The 19,574-nt window shown below is 49.7% G+C and overlaps 5 protein-coding genes across 5 annotated transcripts; 2 read left to right on the top strand and 3 right to left on the bottom strand.

The window, feature by feature from the left end:
- Window positions 1-1,723: 1,723 nt before the first annotated feature.
- Window positions 1,724-4,490, top strand: L3040_003346 (uncharacterized protein; the record flags this gene model as incomplete). The annotated part of the gene is made up of 2 exons (XM_007297466.2): window positions 1,724-2,485; window positions 2,535-4,490. 2 exons carry the CDS (start codon window positions 1,724-1,726, stop codon window positions 4,488-4,490), a joined length of 2,718 nt encoding a protein of 905 aa, XP_007297528.2.
- Window positions 4,491-6,678: 2,188 nt separating this feature from the next.
- On the bottom strand, window positions 6,679-9,200 carry L3040_003345 (uncharacterized protein; the record flags this gene model as incomplete). The annotated part of the gene is made up of 3 exons (XM_066154438.1): window positions 6,679-8,406; window positions 8,508-9,143; window positions 9,198-9,200. The coding sequence occupies 3 exons, from the start codon at window positions 9,198-9,200 to the stop codon at window positions 6,679-6,681; spliced, it is 2,367 nt and encodes a 788-aa protein (XP_066012398.1).
- Window positions 9,201-9,755: 555 nt separating this feature from the next.
- On the bottom strand, window positions 9,756-11,064 carry L3040_003344 (uncharacterized protein; the record flags this gene model as incomplete). Its single annotated transcript, XM_066154437.1, has 4 exons — window positions 9,756-9,773; window positions 9,820-10,002; window positions 10,052-10,693; window positions 10,765-11,064. The coding sequence occupies 4 exons, from the start codon at window positions 11,062-11,064 to the stop codon at window positions 9,756-9,758; spliced, it is 1,143 nt and encodes a 380-aa protein (XP_066012397.1).
- A 769-nt stretch (window positions 11,065-11,833) lies between these two features.
- On the bottom strand, window positions 11,834-15,653 carry L3040_003343 (uncharacterized protein; the record flags this gene model as incomplete). The annotated part of the gene is made up of 13 exons (XM_066154436.1): window positions 11,834-12,773; window positions 12,824-13,429; window positions 13,496-13,714; window positions 13,769-13,869; window positions 13,921-13,940; window positions 13,991-14,085; window positions 14,132-14,186; window positions 14,426-14,447; window positions 14,673-14,685; window positions 14,855-14,958; window positions 15,286-15,314; window positions 15,384-15,389; window positions 15,566-15,653. The coding sequence occupies 13 exons, from the start codon at window positions 15,651-15,653 to the stop codon at window positions 11,834-11,836; spliced, it is 2,298 nt and encodes a 765-aa protein (XP_066012396.1).
- A 1,217-nt stretch (window positions 15,654-16,870) lies between these two features.
- On the top strand, window positions 16,871-19,428 carry L3040_003342 (uncharacterized protein; the record flags this gene model as incomplete). Its single annotated transcript, XM_007297464.2, has 4 exons — window positions 16,871-17,026; window positions 17,095-17,593; window positions 17,671-18,421; window positions 18,477-19,428. The coding sequence occupies 4 exons, from the start codon at window positions 16,871-16,873 to the stop codon at window positions 19,426-19,428; spliced, it is 2,358 nt and encodes a 785-aa protein (XP_007297526.2).
- Window positions 19,429-19,574: the final 146 nt, after the last annotated feature.

Raw genomic sequence — 19,574 nt, 5'->3', positions numbered from 1 at the left:
TCTCTCTTCCAGATGTTTATACCACATATCGTCTTAACCATGATGCGTTGCAATGCGCAACGCAGACAAGGAGCTGGAAGATTCTGTCCTCCGAGATAAGGCCCCAAAAGCTGTGCGATCGACTCCCACTAGGCATTAGGCGGATGATTCGCGCATATTCGTAAGGTGCTAAGAGACTTGGTCATTTGATTCTAAGGACACGAATGCTTGAGATGGTCTTAACCCTATCACCTCCAGCTTCGAAAGGTTCTTTGAAGGGTCCTTGCATCTGGCCAAGGGTTCAAACCAAAACCGCGGATTGGCACGGTTAAGGTTGGAACAGAGAGCTTCACAGGTTTCAGAACTGAACACTTACCGTTGTACCTACGTACTACGTACGTATCGGACACTCAGTTTGGCGCACAACTAAGGAATATTTGTGGTCTTGAGAATCTTTTACGATGGGTTCGAATCTTACGTCCAAATGGCCGGGTATTTACGGAAGAGATTGCTACTTATGAATATCAACTCCTTTACAATTCTAGCATCTGCTTGGGCATAATAGTCAGTGCGCTGACTCTGACCCTGCGGGCTCCGCACTGACTATTATATTCAATCAGCCTGCTAGATAGAGATGCTACGGTCCGACGCTGCGGTACAATAAAAGCCTTATAAAACGCTGGTATTCTCTGGGTTGGCACACTGGCTTTCAAAATATCGATAAATCATATCACTCAGATCGTTTTGCATATACACAACTGCTACTTACCATATCGGAACCAACCAACGCATACGCTAGAAGGGTAGTCACACAGGGTATTACAGAGAAGATTTCCAAATGTCCAAGAGCACCTTTTGCATCGATTGCTAAGTATTCAGATACCAAGTACACGCTCTCATTCGCGGGTCGGATCTATATTGGTCGATTGGGATTTTCGATAACCGCATAGGTATATGGACCAATTATTTAATTTGTCAGGCAGAAGGATCTAGGGTCCAGCTCTGAGAATAATCATTGGCAGGAGTACCTTTTGCCTAACCTGCAATTTTATTTTCGATTGGCCTCGGAATGAGTTAACTCGGCTCAGAGGTCCTTTCATTAACGAAATTATTATAGTTTGAATATCGTCATGAGGCGGGTATATCACGGCGGCGGTATGTCACTTTAGGTACTACGTAGGTATACTATTGCTCTAGAGAGGGCCGGGATATAGGGGATTTACGAAATGATAATATACTACCGGTACGTACTACGTACAATGGTGGAAAACAGAGCTAAGCCAGAATCCCTATCTTCTATGTAAATCATAACAATACCGGTAGGTGGATCTATTGGTAAATTGAGTATAAGGTACATAATAGGTAGCTGGTCAGTGCCTATTAGCGGACTATTGCATCCAAATTTCAGGCCGGCACCTCCATTAAATAGTACCTAAGTAAGCCTTCGCGCCCAGTCTGGGTCTCTCAATATGACAGGGTGACCATGGTTTCTTTGCAGGAGCGCATCCTATGCTTTTTCTTAGGGCATTGGCATTGAAATCTGCCTACTGTGCATCTGAAGCCTAAAGTAGCTCTGCACCGCAACGCCATAGCACTCGCACTTGCTCTAGCATCGACGGTCTCCAGCTCCTTATGCGCTTTACAGGTGTCATTGCCACAAACAGCTTCCCAGATCTACCCTCATATAGTGATTCTACGTTCGAGGGCCGCTCGCTGCACTGTCTTCTCAGTGCACCCGGAAACAATGCATCTGCAAACGCAGACGGCCGGCGGTACAATCACGACCACGTTCACTACGACTACTACGACGGCGCAGATGGCAACGTCAAAGGCTTATTCTTCTATTCCCCTCCCGGCATCCCCAACCCTCACAAACCCCGACATGATCCTTCCTTACGGCGAATACGACTTTGGACAACCAGCTTCCTCAGGCGAAGACTGGGACGACGACTCCAGGCAAGCCAATATGCACACCTCAATGGGGAAAATGGCCTCAACAACACCCATCATATACGGGAACGGGACCATGCTATCGGACATCGGGGAAGTGACAGAGGCGGAGAGCACACTAGGGAAGAATACGAGTAGTAGGTTGCCAGGACCTGCAGAGCGCAGGCTTCTGAAGCAGCAGCAGCAAGCGTCGGGAAACAGTACACCGATGAGATCGAGTCCAACAATCGGATATGCGGCCGTTATGAAGCGAACACAGACGGGTACCCATAAGAAGAGAGTTTCCGTCGATTCCGCAAGTACCATCACATCAGAAGGCCGGACGGCGGAGCTGTTCCAGGACTTCGACGATGATATAAGTGTAGATGATAGTGTTTTCCAAGGAGACGATGAAGAGAGCGTCGCAGACTCGCATACCGAGCAAGTAATCGCATCTGAGACAAAGCGACTAGCGACTAGGGATTCCGAGTTTCACTCTGAAGAAGATCGCAATTCTAGCGCGGCACTGAGCAGAAGAGCGGAACAAATCCTCTCAAATGCCAAAAAAAGACTCAATGTGGGTATCGAGAATTCTGTATGTCCGTTTGCGCTGACTCTGGAACCAGAACATGGAAGGCAACTTAACTCGAGCGCGTAGCACTTTATATGTAACTCGATCTGGATCCGGGTCATCGATACATAGCAGCAGCCCACTGTCCCGATCGACACCTTCTCCTCAAAATGACAAGTTGGCAACCCCCTCGAAACAAAGACCATCGCCCACGTCTGCCCAAGCTGTGAGCCTAGGACATGCCCGACGCGGCAGTGAAAACTCGACTCTTTCGTCCCAGCGAATAGCGCTATTTCGAATACCAATTCCTGTGCGCTCAGCAAGTGCAGCAGCGCAGCTTGCTGGCCGCAGCGACTTGAACAGGCGGTCGCCACAGCCGAGTTCGGGAACACAGACAATTCGCGAGGATACCGGAACCCCGTCTCATTCTGGATATGCCTCTTCGTTGAGCAAATCTTCCCCTACACATGCGACTCTAGAGCCACTCAATGAGCACGAAGATCGTGTTGATTTTGATGCGGATAGAGAAAGTATTAGATCCAGTGTCGATACATATGTGGGGTCAAATGGGGAACATCGGGGTTTGACTCGAACAGCATCTTCCGCGCAGATGCGAGAACTTAAGGATCAAATGTCTGATCTCAAAGGACGACTTTCGGCTCTAAGGGACCGAGCGCGGGATGATACGATGAAACGCCGGAGTATGCAAAGTTTGAGGATCCCAAGTCCCTTCACAGCAGCTGAGCAGTGGTATGCTTCCTCGAAAAATTATGGGGATCCACTCGGTGCTGATGCTGGAGTCGCCTCGCCTCCTTGGAAAGGATCAGAGACTGGGGACGCGGAAGCGAAGCATGACTTTGTTATTGACGGCACCCCGAGGGACATGCCGGACGATAGCACCGCCTCTGATATTACCAGTATATATGAGGACGTCAACGAGCATCAGAGTACGTATGAACCGGAACAGAACCGTGATCTGGGAAGCCCCGAAACAATGGTTGGGTCCTATGCCAATGGCGACGAGGACCTGGATCGGGGGATCGGTGATGACGGCAACGGAGAGATGCTCGACCATGAGGAGGAGGATGAGTATGAAAGCGATGCCTCGCTTTACCAGGATTCTCAGTCGACTCCGTTATCTCACGAAGATCGTGAAGATGCATTCGATTACGAGCACTTCTTTCTGCACAGTGCTTTGGGGACGATCAGTCAGCAAAGAATGGAACGAAGAGGAAGTTTCAATTCAGAAGATTCGGTTGAAACTGTGCAAGCTGTGCCCATTTCAGCCAGTCCCGCGAGGAAAACTTTGGGAACACACTTCAGAACCGAAAGTAGCGACTCGGTGTCTACAAGCGCCAGCTTTATAACAGCAACAGAGGGCAACAAATCAGAAAATGGGGACTACTACGAAGACCAGGAAGAGAAAGTGGAGCCAAACAGATTCGCAGTTCAGCGAGTGACTGCCCTCCCAGCTCACTCAATCACATCTACATCTTTAGCAACAGAGCGATTGACTTATGGCTCAGACACGATGACTCGATCAGACGATCCCAATTCTTTTATCATTGACCCTACTACAAGATCGAGCTCAGCGGGCCACGATCGGAGCCAGAGAAATGCAAGCAAACCCCACCATCCCTCTGCAGGGTCCTTCGAATCCTTCGTTTCCAACGGCACGTCGCGTAGTTTTCCTCTGGTCAACAAATCGAAGTCTCAGCAAATCAGCGTATCTAGCGCACCTACCCTTGGGTCTCTAATGCAGGCCTCGCCCTCGATCCTGAGCGATTCCATGACATCGGCGGATACTACCAACGGGGAGAGGCGACAGCCATCTCCTGTCCACATGCTCGCTAGAGAAGACCAGGCCCTTGTTGAAAGACTTGTGGCCAGCCTGGGGAGATGCGTTCTCGAACTCCACGAAGCAGGACGTGCGAGCTACGAAGGCAGGGTGTGGAGACGACGTCTGGATGCTGCCATACGAGTTCTGGAAGGCGACGGCTCCGCCACCTAAGGTTTCACGCCTTTAACGGAAAATTAACGACAAAACGACACTATTAATGTAATTTGCACCTTACGATCTTCGGTGCACCCGGATCTTTATTCAAACGGTAGTTCAGGTCTTGGTAGATCCGGACCTGCTGCATTTGGGGGTGGGAGATTTAATACTTTTGCAGCTTTGCTTTGGAGGCTTGGCTCGTACCTATGTTGGCGGAAATGCTTGTCATACCATACCTTGTTGCCTTTCTTTGATACTCAATCTGCTCCTTGTTCACAGTTACTAGTCGAAAAGTTGGTGGATTATGGACTATGATTTGGGTTATTAGGTGCATGGACATACTTATTGGGTCAGGCGGGGCGGTGGAGAAGGTGTGACTTTATGAATGGCAGTCATGACATGCAATGAACGGGAATGATATTATTCGGGTAGGCAGTTGTATAACGAGGTATATCAATGGATGGGTGGAGTGAACGAGGCAGTCATTAGGAGGAGGGGGTGGAAAAGTTACGAGGGTGACGAAAAAAAAAGGGATAAGAGGGTCAAGTGGACTAGAAGTGTATTCTGGAAATCCATTTCAATTTACAAAAAGTATCGGTCTGGTACGCCGCTCACAAACAATACTGCTCTCTCTGCTTTATCTCTGTTTTTTTTTTTAAAAAAAAAAAAACTCGCTGTGATCGTGTCTCCCTCCCCTTACCCTCTTCTTCTTTCTGATACAAGGAAGAATACGTTGGTCGGAAATTGCGCAGCCCCCTGGGTCCATATTGGGAGTAGGACCTAATGGTGATTCTTCCATCCATCCATCCATCTAGGTAACCTCTTGCGAAATGTCCAAGATGTCTTGAACAGAACCAGCTCTACTCGCCTCGCCTCGCCTCGCCTCGACTCGAGGGTGTGTGCAACTGAATACTGAAATGGAGAGAGATGATGGTGTATTCTTCTTTACACTTCTTGAGTCTCCTTGCTTTAGCTTAAGGAGCTTTGGCTTGCGGAGCTTTGGCTTACGGAGCTTTGGCATACGGAGCTTACCTTAACCACGGAGTTTCAGCTCGCCAATCCCTCTCCCCCTCTCCCGTCTCTCCTGAGCTACGGTACGCTAGCTCTAAAAGTACTCCTCCGGATGAGATGAAACCAAACCAAACCAAACCAAACCAGAAAGAAAACAAAAAACAAAACAAAACAAAACAAAACAAAAAATAAAACAAAACAAGAAATAAAACAAAAAAACAAACCAAAAAATGAAATAAGAAATAAAATAAAATCAAAAATAAAATAAAAACAAGATAGTCAAGAGTCAAGAGTCAATAAGCAAATCGAGCAAGTTCAGGTAAATAAAACCGCAGATAACCCCCCCCCCCCCCCCCCCCTCTCTCTCTTCCCGTCAAGAAGATGATATCATTTACTCATTTATATTTACACCTTACTTACTTTTCCCGAACAGAGAAACCCCCCCCCAAAATGTTTAAATGGGGATAATATACAAAGATAAGATGTGATTCGAGGATGGTGGATTGTGAAAATGTTAAGAGGTGAATGAGAGGAGGAGGAGGAGGAGGGAGAAGAGGGAGAAGAGAGAGAAGAGAGACCTTAACTACCAACATCGCTTCGTTGTGAGCTTCAGGTTGAATCTCCTACTTTTTTTTCTCCTGCTATTTTTTTTTAGGAAAAAAAAAAAGGAGAAAAATATAGATATACATATATCCAATATTTCCAATAGGAATATAATAAAATCACAATCCGTTTAGTATAAAGGTACTCCGTAAGTAAAGACGCATTTAGTCCAGGTAATACTCCGTAGAATGCTTTGCATAGCCCCCTCTCTACTCGTTTGCTTTGCTTGCCCTTTTCTCGATCCCGATTTCCTCGTGATATCAGTATTAGTATCAGTATGTATCCGTAACGGCGTATTAAGTGAAAGTATCCAGTTCTTCCCTCTCAAATCGGTTCCCTGGTCCAATTCCAATGCACCTACTCCATACCCAGGAACCCCTTGACGCTGGTTGGTATCCTGACGTTGACCCAAGTCCACCTCCCATCCACCCGAAATCGAACGATGCCTCGTCTCCTAACAGAACTCTCTGCCAAAAAACCCATACCTTTCCAATCAATGCTATGCAATTAAGTCCCTTCTCGCCCCAACCCAATACCAACACCAACACCAACATCCATTTTCCATTTTCCAATACCCTTTCGTTCCAATTCAATGGCAGATTCTCTCCTGCGGCGGCCTCCACGGAACGCCCAGCACATCAAATATCCTCCTCTCATCCGCCCCCTCCACGAACTCCCCCTCATTGAGCTTCACCCGTCCCGGCCCACGCATGACATCCTTATACAAGCCCCTCTGATTCAGCCGCATCCCCTTCTTGCTCGCCAACAACCTCATGCTCCGATTGAAGATATCATCGCCCGTAAAATACAGCAACGCAGCCCCAAACTCGCTTTCGGGAACGATGAGAAAATCGATGCGGCGCCAGATGGGGTTGCCGGGCAGGACGCAGGCGCCGTGCCATTTGGAGCCGGATTGGTGCGGGACGGCGAGGGGGCAGACGAGGAAGGCGTCGTGGGTTAGGCGGGCGACGAGCTTGTTGAGGAAGGGAAGGAGGTCCAGGCTGGATTCTGTGCCACGTTTCGTGATGATGAAGTCGATATCTCCTGATGTGAGAGCCCCCCGTCGGTAGCTGCCACCGATAATGGCTTCGACCTGGGGATCGATCTCGTGCACGGCTTTCTTGACAATCTCACCTAGAGCTGTGACCTGGTCTCGAGGAATGCGGGTCTCAAAGTCATCGTAATGATCGAGACCAACCTTCTGGTTCTTGTGCAAATTCGGAAGAGCTCGCAAGTCATCGAGAGTCTTGTGTCCGGCTTGAATCCACTTGTCCGCCTGGCCCGGTCCCACTCCGTAAATCTTCAAAAACAGCTGGAGTGTCTTGTCATTCGGATCCAGCCGAGCATTGTCGAGTCGTCGTAAATGACCGGTGATTGCGATTTCCTCAATCTTGAGAGCAAGCCTGTGTCCAATAAACTGAAGTTCAATGGCCTGTTCGTATCTTGTGATCTTGACGGATTGCTTCTTGAGTGTTCCGACGGCCTTTCTGTAAGCCAATGTCCGCCATTGATCACGTATGCGCTCATAATAAGCTCCCATTTCTCCTAAGATCTCGATAGTCTGTCGATTTGGATTGTTCTCAAGGGCAATCCCGGTGCCTCCTTTCATACAGCTAAAGTTGTCCTGGTGAGAGGCTCCTTTATTTCCGTACTTCTTGCGTTTCTTACTAGGATACTTGCTACGTGCCCGCTCCTCCTCAGACCCTCCAGAGTCCGCAGGATCATCTCGAGTTGATGGTCGGTTTCCCACATCGTCATCATCCTCATCGTCATCGAGTGGTAGATATTCCAACTTCCGGGCCACGTCGATGAATTCGTCAAGAATATCACCTCGCTTGCCAGTCTTGATTGCAACATCAGGGCTTTGTTTGAGGGTTTCTGTCAATTGGAGCTCTTTAGCATAGTCGGGAACGAGCGAGACTTGGATGGCCGGGCTGAGCTGATCTTGCGATGGTCCGCCTTGCGCAGACCGCTGGCTTTGAGATGGTGTGTTCTCGGAAACGTGGTCTCCTTTCCTGGATTTCGCTTGCTTGAGCTGAAGAGAATATTCGGGGTTTTGAGAACATGTTGGAACTTCTGGCAACGGCTTTGGCTCTTCGATAGCTCTTTGGGGGTCTCCTGGGACTGCGAACTTCTTCTGTTTAGGGTCGACAGCGAATCTGCACTCGAAGCATACGATCAGAAACTCATCGGTGACGAGAGCAATACCTCCTGGGAACACGTCTGAGATGATCTTATCGGAGAGGTGCTTCATGACAAACTTGTGATCGTATCCTGTACCGTTCTCGACCACAACATGCGTGATCTCAGCTGTCCACTACAAATATATTAGTCGCGATGGGCATATTGTAAAGGGAGAAGGCGATGATAGAGAAGATAAAATAGGCGAGAGGAAAAGCGCTCCACTTAAGCACACACCTCTTTCGTCCACTTGGCCCCGAATCCCAGGGCTTTGCTGATACGGAGATCCCTACCTCCCTTGAGATCCGGAGGAATGTAGTAGATGACTATGCCATCAAGAAACCGTTTCCCCTCAGGCATCAGCTTGAAAGAAACCCCATTCGGATCCTTCGTGACTGCTGCTTTTGCAGTCCGCCCCCTTTTCTTCTTACTCTTAGCAATAAGCATGGCTTCGATCCCTTTACTATTATTCATGACGACCGAGCCGATGTTGGGAGTCGACACGCTCTTTTCAGGCATAGGCCGTGGGATTGTCGCTTGACTCGTGAGGTCGATCACTTCAGATGGGGAGGACACGATATCTTGAGTCGAGATATCATAGCGAAGTGAAGACGACTTGCGGACAATAGGTGCTTTTGGGGCGCTAGTGCTCGTGACAGGCGCCGAGGTGGTTCGGAGAATTCCTGTCGCTTTCGTTGACAAAGGCTCGCTTTTTCTCCGAGAGATATGAGATGGAGGCTCCGCTGGCGTCGGAACGGATTGCAATAAAGGAGGTTTGCTTTGCCTTAGGCAGTCCCAGGCGTCATTGGTATCTTCCTCGTCGTCGGAGCTGTCGTTCAGCGAGTAGAGCTGCCGATAATACTCTTCTTTATCCTGGTTTAAGGTGAGCTGAAGTCAATAAAAGAGGCTTATTGTTCTGATACCCACCATTTCGGCGGACATGCCACTTCATGTAAGGTGTTGCAGGAGGGAATACAAGATTGTCGAAAGTCAATGACACGGTGTCACGTGCGTCGAATGATTGCCATGACTTTAGCGACAGAACTGCCTGTCATCGACTACCCCATCAACTTCCTGCGTCGTCTGTAACCATACTTTATTAAAATCGGCCTCCAGATACTTGAATAAGGGATATTGGAATCCAAACAACGATGGTCATGACAGAAGTCAAATCTACGCCTCCGGTATTATTTACTCTTGACGATGCGAGCCGCAAGGCTGAGGGTCATTATACATATATCACTTGTTTAGGGATATCAAAGAAGCAAAACAGAAGCCGGAGAAGTATCAAGAATAGCGAGTGGTTTCCTGAATTGGTGGCGAGTGGGTACAGATGCATCAAGACCGGCCTTGATCCATAAAGGGCGGTAAGTTATAATCGTCAACCCCGATAACAATAACATTCAATCCCTCAAAACCAGCAGTCCTTCGCAGGCTATCAAAGCACTGCCAAACTTCAGACAGCAGACATCCACTCCAGCAAAGTCAGTATGTAACCTCAGCCTAGAGGGGTTTGAGAGGTTGAAAAGAGGGAGAATGCAGTACATACTTTCATGCGAGTGATGTCCGCGTCCCTCTGCCTCGCAGCTGGCCTGTATGATAACGACAGTCCATCGAAACCAATTCCACTAAATTTACGAACGGTTGTGAACACAGGCTGAGGCAACTTCAAAGTTGGGATGCGGGGCACTCGTCTCTGGGGTGTAGGAGAGAATTGACCAGGAGCGCTTCGCTGCACGGAGTCAGGATTGCGAACAACTTGTGAGGAAAATCAAACTTACCCATCGTCTGAAGGGGTTCCATCTACCTCTCGGCTGCACCACCCAAGCCTCGTCGTTCGCACCGTCCAGCGTCATGTGCCGGCTACCATCGGGTACCCTAGATGCCATGCTATCCCCAAGAGTCGCTGGTGAGGTTGTGCCACTCTTCTGCTCAAGTCTGGCCCTCATCTCTTGTGTCATGGGTGGAGGTCGTTTGCTTCTGGCTTTAAAGCACATGAGGCACTTGAGAAGGCCAAGCAGCAAGACCGAAGCACCGAAAACACCAATACATGAGTAGAGGATGATTGAGGCCTGGTGGTCCGATTCGCACTGGCGCCTTTCGCTACCTGTCGTGGCATTGCGGCAGTTCTTGATGCTGAGAATGCTACGTCCAGTTCGGGCGGAAGTCGGGTGAGTTTGGTTCTGAGACTGGATGGTATACTGTATCGGATGAATTGGCTCTGGTGCAGCAGCAAAGTGACCGGCCTCGGACGTGACATCTGGGCTGGTACTTCTCCAGTATGGCGGAATGTAGTGGTGTTCATCTACGACAGACCGTCTGAACTTCGAAGTTGCCTCTGAATGGACGAGGAGGCCCTTGGTATCGCCGCCAGGGTGATGGTTTGGCGGCCCACGGTGATTCGTCCATTTGAGAGGCGATCGCTTTCGAGTCAGAATCTAAAAGTGCCCCGAATGTCTGGCGACATTGAGAAGGAGAAATTGCCATAACTTACAGGCCGATGTTCGTCGGAATCCGTCTCCATTACCCTCTCTACGCCGGCAATGTTCATTTTACAGCGACCCGCCGATACATGGGCGACGGGCACGACAAGCTGTCTGCTTTGGACCACTGCCCCACGAGACGGAGGCCCATGGTGCTTGATCCGGTTCTCCGCGTGCCGACTGGCTGCCCAGCTCAGCACGAACACTCCAAAAATGCCTATAAGGGCGAGGCACAGAATCTTGCGCCCCTTTGCACTCAGAGGGGGTGCGGGTGGGATGGATTCGAGGGAAACCGCCTGCCTGATAGGCATCGTCGCGATTGCTTTGTGTCCTGAATTCGTGAGCTGTTTGAAGACTGAGATAGATTAGGAGGGTAGGTCTGATTGGTGAAAGATGCGGATGAGACTGGAGTGCTTGCCTGTGGTAGACTGTAGTGAGAGAGACCTGATGAGAAGCTCTGCAGAGCTTGCGATGGGGGACGAGAATAAATCCGATGGTGCTCTAATGATGCAATGAAAAGCGTTGGTGGTGGTTACGATGCGTTGCTGAAAGATATAATGTGCGTTATGTTGGGATGCCAATGGATGTTGGGGATATTGGGGATCTTGAAGAGGTGGACGAAAAAAGAGCGACTCCAGAAGATAAAAGCCTATGGTATGTATGTGTTGAGTGCTAAGCGAGGAAGGAGCTGTCCCGAAATGCTGTCTTGACAGTTCAATGAATAAGTGGGAGGAGCGTCCAGAAAGACGATAAAGGGGCGCGTGGACTAGACTGCGGACACCAGCGCAAAATGCGCCTACTTACTTGTACTTGTATTGACAATGCACCCATGAAAGTTGAAAGTTGACAGCGCATAGCTTGTCCTCAAAGGCTTAGCGGGATCAAAGATTCCGAGAGTGATTTCATGATGCATCCCTTTTGTAACGACTTCAAGCACGGAAAGCTTTTCCTGCTTGAGTCTTGACAAATTACGAGTTTCTCTCACCGTCCAAAGCACACTGCGAATAGCACCATCGTATTGCGCTCTTGGAATCGTGTAACAAGAATGCATATTGATTGATTATGAGCACCAGTGACTACCTACATACCATGCGACGGACCACCACTGGGTCCACCCTGACTAGGGAGACTGGGAACCATATTCGACCACTTTGTGGGACTCATGTGCCCCATCTGTTCATACGGAGGCCGAACTATGTAGCTAGAAGGGCTGTGAATATTCCGCATTAACTCTTCAAGCTGGCGTTTCTTCCGGTGTAACTCCGCAACCATCGGCTCGGCCTGCATCTCAAAGCTCGACAGGAGTGCCTTCGAGTCTTCCCAGCGATGGCCAAACGTCCGAAGCGTCTCCTTGATGTGGATAATACAATCGATACTCCTATCAACGTTGTCAATTCCTGCGTTGTTAGGGAGAGGTGGCGGTGACGGAGTGCCTGGAAGGACGGGCGAGTATGGCAAGACGCCATTCAGAAGTGTGTTTGCGCTCTCCGTAAGGACGGACAGGAATTGACCGCCGACAAAATATACACGTAACGCGTCGTGGTAAGTATAGAATGCCGTGTTGACCGGGTCTTTGCTGATGGGGAATATTTTTTGCATGTATGCAATGCTGTACTCGAAGATAAGGGTTTTGCCGTAATTGACCACGGTCCGGACACGGCAAGAAGGGGCTATGCAGTAGACATAACTGTAAAGCACCTCCAGGTCGAAGAAGTCCTTCCAAGCGAGAGGCAAGGCGTCTGGAATTGATTCAGACCATTCTCGCATCTCTTGGCACATTTGCCAGATGTAGACGGAGGAGTTTTGAAGAGGATCGCGACTGGATTTAAAGAGTTCCTGGTACCAGGAAGATTGCAACCGACGAAATTGGAACAGAAGAACGGCGGCCTCTAAGGAATGCGGCCCCATAATGGAGCGCCCAGGAGGACCAGAGGGTATCATGGATGTTACTGAAGGTAAGATGACAGCTGTGGAGTCATCTGTGAACGAGAAAGATCGAGCGTGGACCATACTGATGGACCTGGAACATGTGAGTGAGCACAGTGAGCTGTTACTGGCCGGCTGACATACCTATCAAGAGAATACACGCAATAAAAGATCTTGCGTCGAAGCTCTAAGAGTTTCTTATCGGTCTGCTGCTCTTTCGGCGGATCTTGGTGGAAGCCTAGATCTACAACCGCTCGACAAGCAAAGCCGATCAGGTGCCAGGTATCGAAATGAGCAGGATCCAGCATTGAATATTGCACTAGCAAGATCAGAGCCTGTATTTGTGATACGTAGCCAGGCATGAGGACACTATCAGCGTATCGCAAGGCACGGCCGACCCAGAGGAGGCCGTCTACGTACAAGGCATCCTGATTGCTTCTGGATTGACCGGTAGAGGCAATAGCTAGGACCATATACAGGAGCCAATGTTCGAAATCGGTAACTGGGCGACCGTTCTCCTGGTAAACTGCATCGAGCGCGTTGAACAAGGCCGTCTCGGAAAACACGGGAGAAATGGCGAACACGTTATCCAGGTAATACTGACATAGTGCCATGGCGGTTGTTCTCGGCGGTAGTTGAAAAGGCTGGGATTCCGGTACCGCTTCGTTGTTCGCGGCGGCAAGGATCAAACGTGCGAAGGTCATGTTCGTTGTTGACTTTTCAAAATCGCGGGTAGTGGCATTGACCGAGCTAAACGATCAGATCAGCCCGATTTGGAAGCGAATGGGGCGTAAGTAAATGAATAAATACACTTACAGGAACCCAAAATCCGACACGAGCTCGTTTACGTCGGCCGTCTCCCTTTTCCGAGCCGCCTTCCCGTAGATGGCGGCGCGTATCGTGGCCAGTGAATCTTTGCGATCAGGCATCTCGGTAAAATCAGCGTCGTGCATGGCTACAGATGCTTTCCGAGACCTGGCGTAGCTGATTCTCCTCTCAAGTTTCTCCACACGGGACTCAAGAGACGCGACATAGCTGGGGTAGACAATCAGCATCGTCTCACTGAGGCCGGGTATCTTTTCCACATACCTTCTCTCCTTTCCTTTGGCAAACTGGTCATTAGCACTCGAACACTCTGCTGCTCGCCCTGATTTCTCACAGGCAGTGCAGGCTGGAAGTTTCCCGTCACACTGAGCTATTTGTTAGCCCAACGGCGTCAGATTAGGATTTTTCTCTCGAACCTTGATCTTTGCAGCGCGACCTGTTTACGCAGTCAGACCACAATCTATCTGGGAGTACTTCTGCGCTTACATCTTGAACAAGCCGAGACGGGCCGGGACACTCTCAGCAGAGGCGTATCCGCCGGGCTCTGGCCAAAGCGGTGCATCTTAATACTGACGAAGTTGCTGATCGCGCAAGGTCGCGAAGCTATGAGTTGATTTTGGTGTCTACGTGGTGGGGGTCTCGAATTTCCACGCTTTCATCTTTCCCCAACTGATTTTTGGTGCTGCATCGCCAGGTCAGTCTCGGTTTCGATATTGGAGTATGAGTTGGCGAGTGGATTCCAGGCTTCTCGAAGGAGCTTGGAAATCTCACAGGCCGGGAAGTTCAAGCCAGACAGGAGAAGGTGGCGCCGGCCGTTTCTTTTGGGAGTTCACTGTTCTCTCACCGGCGATAAGACAGGACAGGACAGGACAGGGTGAGACCAAGGTAGGATACGATAGAAGATGTGTGACTTGGACTCACCGGTGCCAGATTCTGGTGTGATCTGTGGCACAATCCGTGCTCTCCTTGTCCTCGAGACCGTTCTTTTCTTTTCTTCTTTTCCCAATTCCGGTCGAGTAAATTGCCTCGACTCGGATTTCCGCTTCACCAGTCCCCGTTCCCGTTCCCGTTCCAGTTCCTGTATCAGACCAGACACCAGACCACGCCAGTCTAGTCCAGTCCAATGCAGCCTCTTCGCAAGTTAATAAATATCTATCTGGGTACGCACTCTTTGTCTCACTCTAACTCTGATATCAGGAAGGGGCGGCGCCTAAGTATATATGTATATGTGTATGTATATGTGTATGTGTGTGTGTATGTGTATGTGTATGTGTATATGTATGTGTATGTGTATGTGTATGTGTATGTGTGTGTGTATGTGTATGTGTGTATATAACTTATCTGACTTACCTATTCACGTACACACTACTACTACACGGTGGGCCCAGAGGTCGGACGTTGTTGGTCTTGCTGGCTCGGGAGGATGCGTGGGTGGTGGAGAGGAACGGAGCGCACTGGCTCGGGGTCTCGGGTCTCGTTTTTGCCTGAGTTGGTCCGAGCTCTCAACGGCTGATGGCTTGCTTGCCTGCTTGCACTTGTTGTTGTTGTTGTTGATGACTGTGAAAGGACACAAGACGGCGGATGATGATATTGAGGAGGAGGATGTTGATGTTGATGTTGATGATGATGATGATGGTGATGGTGGACTGGTGGACTGGTGGACTGGTGGATCGTTAGTTAGATCGTTAAATCGTTAGATCGTTAGATCGGTGGATTGTTGGATTGTTGGATTGCTGGATTGCTGGAGAGCGAGATTATTCCAATCTTTAAAAGCATTTCACGTCCGCCCGTCCGAGGATCATCAATAGATCTATAGGAAAGTCGTCGTTGTAAGTAATTGTACTGCTAAGTAGGGACTGCCAAGCGATGAGGGACATACATAGCCCTGGGGACGGTGGTGATAAAAGGCAACGGGGTTTCTAATTCCGTATATTCGTGTTAATTTCACCGGGCCCCCAAGCCAGGATACCTTCCCGTCGGTCAAGTGATAGCAGGACTAGTTGGTTTAGTTGGCGTAGGTCGTAGTCGTAGTTGTACCGTACGTCTCCGTAGGAAAATTACCCGAGTGCCGGCCGATACCCAGCCGATTCCGATACCGACGCGTGACCAATGCACTGAGTGCGGATGCAGCCGTGCGTGCGCATTGCATGTTGCAGAGTGGGTGAGGGAACATTGAACATTACTAGTAAGTCAAAGTAAAAAGGTGTAAAATCGTGTACAGAGTAAAAATGCGTCGCTCCCCCATGTTCAGGATCATCCCAAATATAGAGTGATGAATGACCCCCAATCCAGACAACACCATTCAGAGCGGTCCAATCTCTCTGCCCTATCCACTTTTATATCAACACTGTACGGAGTAGTACCTGCTACCTACTACCTACTACCTACTACCCTACTATATGCATCATCTAATTACCTCCCGACTTGTAAGGTATTGCTACTATTTACAACTATCTATTTACTTTACCTATCACTCTATCTATCACTCTATCTATCACTCTATCTATCTCTATCTCTCTATCACTCTATCTCTCTATCACTCTATCTCTCTATCACTCTATCTCACTCTAGCCGACCCGTATCTCTCTACCATCACTACTATATTCATACCTATTCTTGGATTCGCCGTGGCCTGACCAGGGGACTCCTGATAAGCACCCCGACCACCTTGACCTTCCTCTTCCTCTTCCTCTTCCTCTTCCTCTCTGTCTTCTCTAAGTTCTCTTATAATAGTTGCAGGACCGGGCCCTGGCCCTGGCTGGCCTTTACGTGCACTTGGCCTGAGCAGCCCGGTCCTGGAAGGAATATTGCTGACCAGATGACAGTCGCGGGGCCCATCCCAGCAGCCAGGCTAGCCTCCCCCCCCCCCCCCCCCCCAGAATCGAACGACCGACCGACCGACCGACCGACCGACCGACAACGACCACACGGAATGCAGACCGGTTCACTTCGTCTGATGTGAATGCTGCATGTCCTTGACCTTATTATAACCACATTTTATGATTACCATACGTGACTTACCTGCCTGCGTATGTCAGAAGAGCCTCCTGTTCTAAATACACTCACTCGTCGTCTGGAGATTCGTGGAAGCAGCCCTCCGTGGTCCTACCCATTACCCGCTCACTGTCCAATACCCATCATCTTATTACTCTTCCTGCTTACCTCCTTGGGCTGCACAGGGGTCCACAGCCTATGCGCAGAGAAGACCATATCAACCCTCTTCCGGTAGACGACGGTTATGTTTCTGAGCCAAAGCACTGTCCCAGTCTCAGTCTCAGTCTCATTCCCAGTTTCACTCCCAGTCTCAGTTCCAGTACCTAGTAGCATTCTCACATTCCTTTTCCCAGACCATTTAAGACAGAATCGATGGACGCCGCAGACCTATTCCGGCAAGCCGAGACCTCTGTCAACAGGGCCCGAGAAGCGAAAGCCCTACGTGCCCGAGAGAGCAGCCATGAAAGCGACATCGAGCCGTCTCCCCGGATCGCACATACTTTGACAGCATGTTGCCGATGCCGTCAGGTTCGTGGCCTCCTCACACCTATGAGTCCGTCATATTCATCCCAATTCTGGTACTAACCGGAACCCAGAGGAAAACGAGATGCGACCCCAACCTGCCGCGATGCCTGCCTTGTGAGCGAGCTGGCGCAACATGCGAATATTACGACACAAGCAAAGGGAAGAAGATATCTCGCACCTATGTGATCCGCCTTCAAGACAAAGTCCGGGCCTTGGAGAACGAGCTCAGCCAATACACGGAAGACGAGGGATCTCCACAGAACACCGAAGATATCGTACGGCCGGGCGGTCTTGTCCGCCTAGATGAGGATGACGAGACCCCGCGGTTTCTGGGACCCTCCAGTGGTATCGCTATGACAAGGCTTGTCATGGAGGAGGCGAAAAAGTACACGGATTCGAGGAGCATCCGCGAGCTGGTGCCCGAGGTCCGGCAGAGGCGAGGTCCCTTGCCTTCTCCGGAAGCGGCTACGGGGCGAAAAAAATCATACCCTATGATTAGTGCTGTTCCAGCACCGACATTACCCAGTCGTCTGGTAACGGACAAATTGTTGGAAGTGTTCAATCAAAAAGGTGAGTCCTGTTGATAGTATGCCTGTTTATTGGCTAGCGCCCCTGTTGGCGGAGAGGAAGTCTCACGATCTCTGCAGCTCAATATCTGATGCCGACCTTGCACGAGCCAACCTTGCAAAAAGACGTGCAAGAAGTGTACGATGGGAACTCCGACCCTTACAAAAACTTTGTCGTCCGGATGGTACTGGCAATAGCCATGCAGAAGCTAGATACACAGTACGCCGGTCTAGCAGACAGTTACTACCTAGCTGCTATGGTTTACATGGAAGCTGTGATTCGTCCGAAGGATATCAAAACACTTCAATGCTTGGTCCTGGTGGCTATGTACTCTCTACTGACCCCTACTCGGACCGCCATTTATTATGTTGTGGGCTTAGCAACTAAGCTTTGCCAGCAGCTAGGGTTAGCGGAAGAAAAGACAATAACCCAAGGGGTGTCACTTGGTCTGGTCAACCCGCTTCAGCTTGATATGAGACGGCGTCTTTCCTGGATCATCTTGTCAATGGAGTTTGGCCTTGCACAAAGTATGGGGCGCCCAAGCTCCTTTGCGACCGGCCAAGATCATGTAGACGTCGAATTCTTCGAGCCCATAGATGACGAATACATTACTGCCGATGGGATACTTCCGGGGCCGGTATCTGAAAAGAAGACTGTTGCTATACATTTCCTCCGGATGAGACTTCTCCAAGCTGAAATCCGTCGGGTACTTTATCAGAGGAAGCGATCAGAGCCGAAGAGCGAAGACCATCCTTGGTACGCACAGATGGAGCAGAAGCTGAAGGACTGGGTTGAGGCATGTCCTACAAACCCTCCGTGGAGTAAAGACTGGTAATTCACTCCCCTTTCTCTTCGCTGGTATCTCTTCCACTGACAGCGTGACCAGGTTCATAGGTAGACACAGAACTATGATAATGACCCTTTTACGCCCTTCGCCTCAAGTCCCTAAACCCATGACTCGTTCCGCCAAGATGTGCTACGACGCGGCTTCTAACAACATCCGAGATCTGAGCAAGCAGATGGAGACGTGTGTGGTTGACATTACGTGGATATTTGTTTTAAACCTCTTCCAGGCAGTGAATACGATGCTATGGTCAATATCATATCCCGAAGTCCGCGCGTTGCATCCCAAAGACGAGCTGGAGGAAAACATTGATATTGCACTAGGCATTATTGTCAAGTGCAGGGAACGTTGGCCAGGAACAGGAGCAGCCTCACAGCTCTACTCCAAGTTGGCTAAGGCTTGTCTGAAAAGCTACGATACAATGGATCATCTCCAAGTATCTTCATCGCAATCAGTAACCTCGCCAGCATCTCTTACAGACGCCAACTCCCCGTCGGCCTCAGAACAGTCCAGTGCGACCCCCAATTCGATCGCATTTTCTCAAAAGACGTTTTCCCCGACGACTCCACAATTTAGCTACGTTTTCGGCCAAATGCCGGAACCAGTCAACACTTTCCCTCCTCCACCACCAACTTTCCGATCCGGCTCTATATTCGGAACTCCTCCCAACATTCAGACGGACCGTCGCTTCAGTTATTTCCCTCCTGAGTTCACGCACCCTCATGGTCTACCCAATGCTTGGAATCAAGTAGCCCCGAGCCAACAGGTTCAGATGCCGGCGCCGCCACCACCACAGATGGCACACCCAGTCAATCCTGATCCGGCGTACCTCATGCAATCTAGTTCCTTTGCTTTTGGGTCTCATGCCGGGGAAGACCACGACTATCGAAATATGAGAAAAGGCAGTCTCAACCCACAGCAATACGTCGAGTTAATGGAGACTCTCGAAACAGATGGACTGACTGAGATGGATAATTTTATGAAAGTGATGTAGGAACTTTGCCATGGAGTTTGTCAGGGAAAGACAAGCCTCGAGGCGCCTGCAAGTGGCGAAGCACACTCGCCAGCTGTTTTTCGTGTAAGCTACCCGTGGAGCGGAGGAGAGAGACGGTGGGGAGGTTAGTGGTCTTGTTGAGAGAG

The sequence above is a fragment of the Drepanopeziza brunnea genome (assembly GCF_022702325.1).
Source record: "Drepanopeziza brunnea f. sp. 'multigermtubi' strain 214-2 chromosome Unknown ctg4, whole genome shotgun sequence".
Taxonomy (NCBI): domain Eukaryota; kingdom Fungi; phylum Ascomycota; class Leotiomycetes; order Helotiales; family Drepanopezizaceae; genus Drepanopeziza; species Drepanopeziza brunnea.
This window is presented reverse-complemented; position numbering and strand designations above follow the sequence as displayed.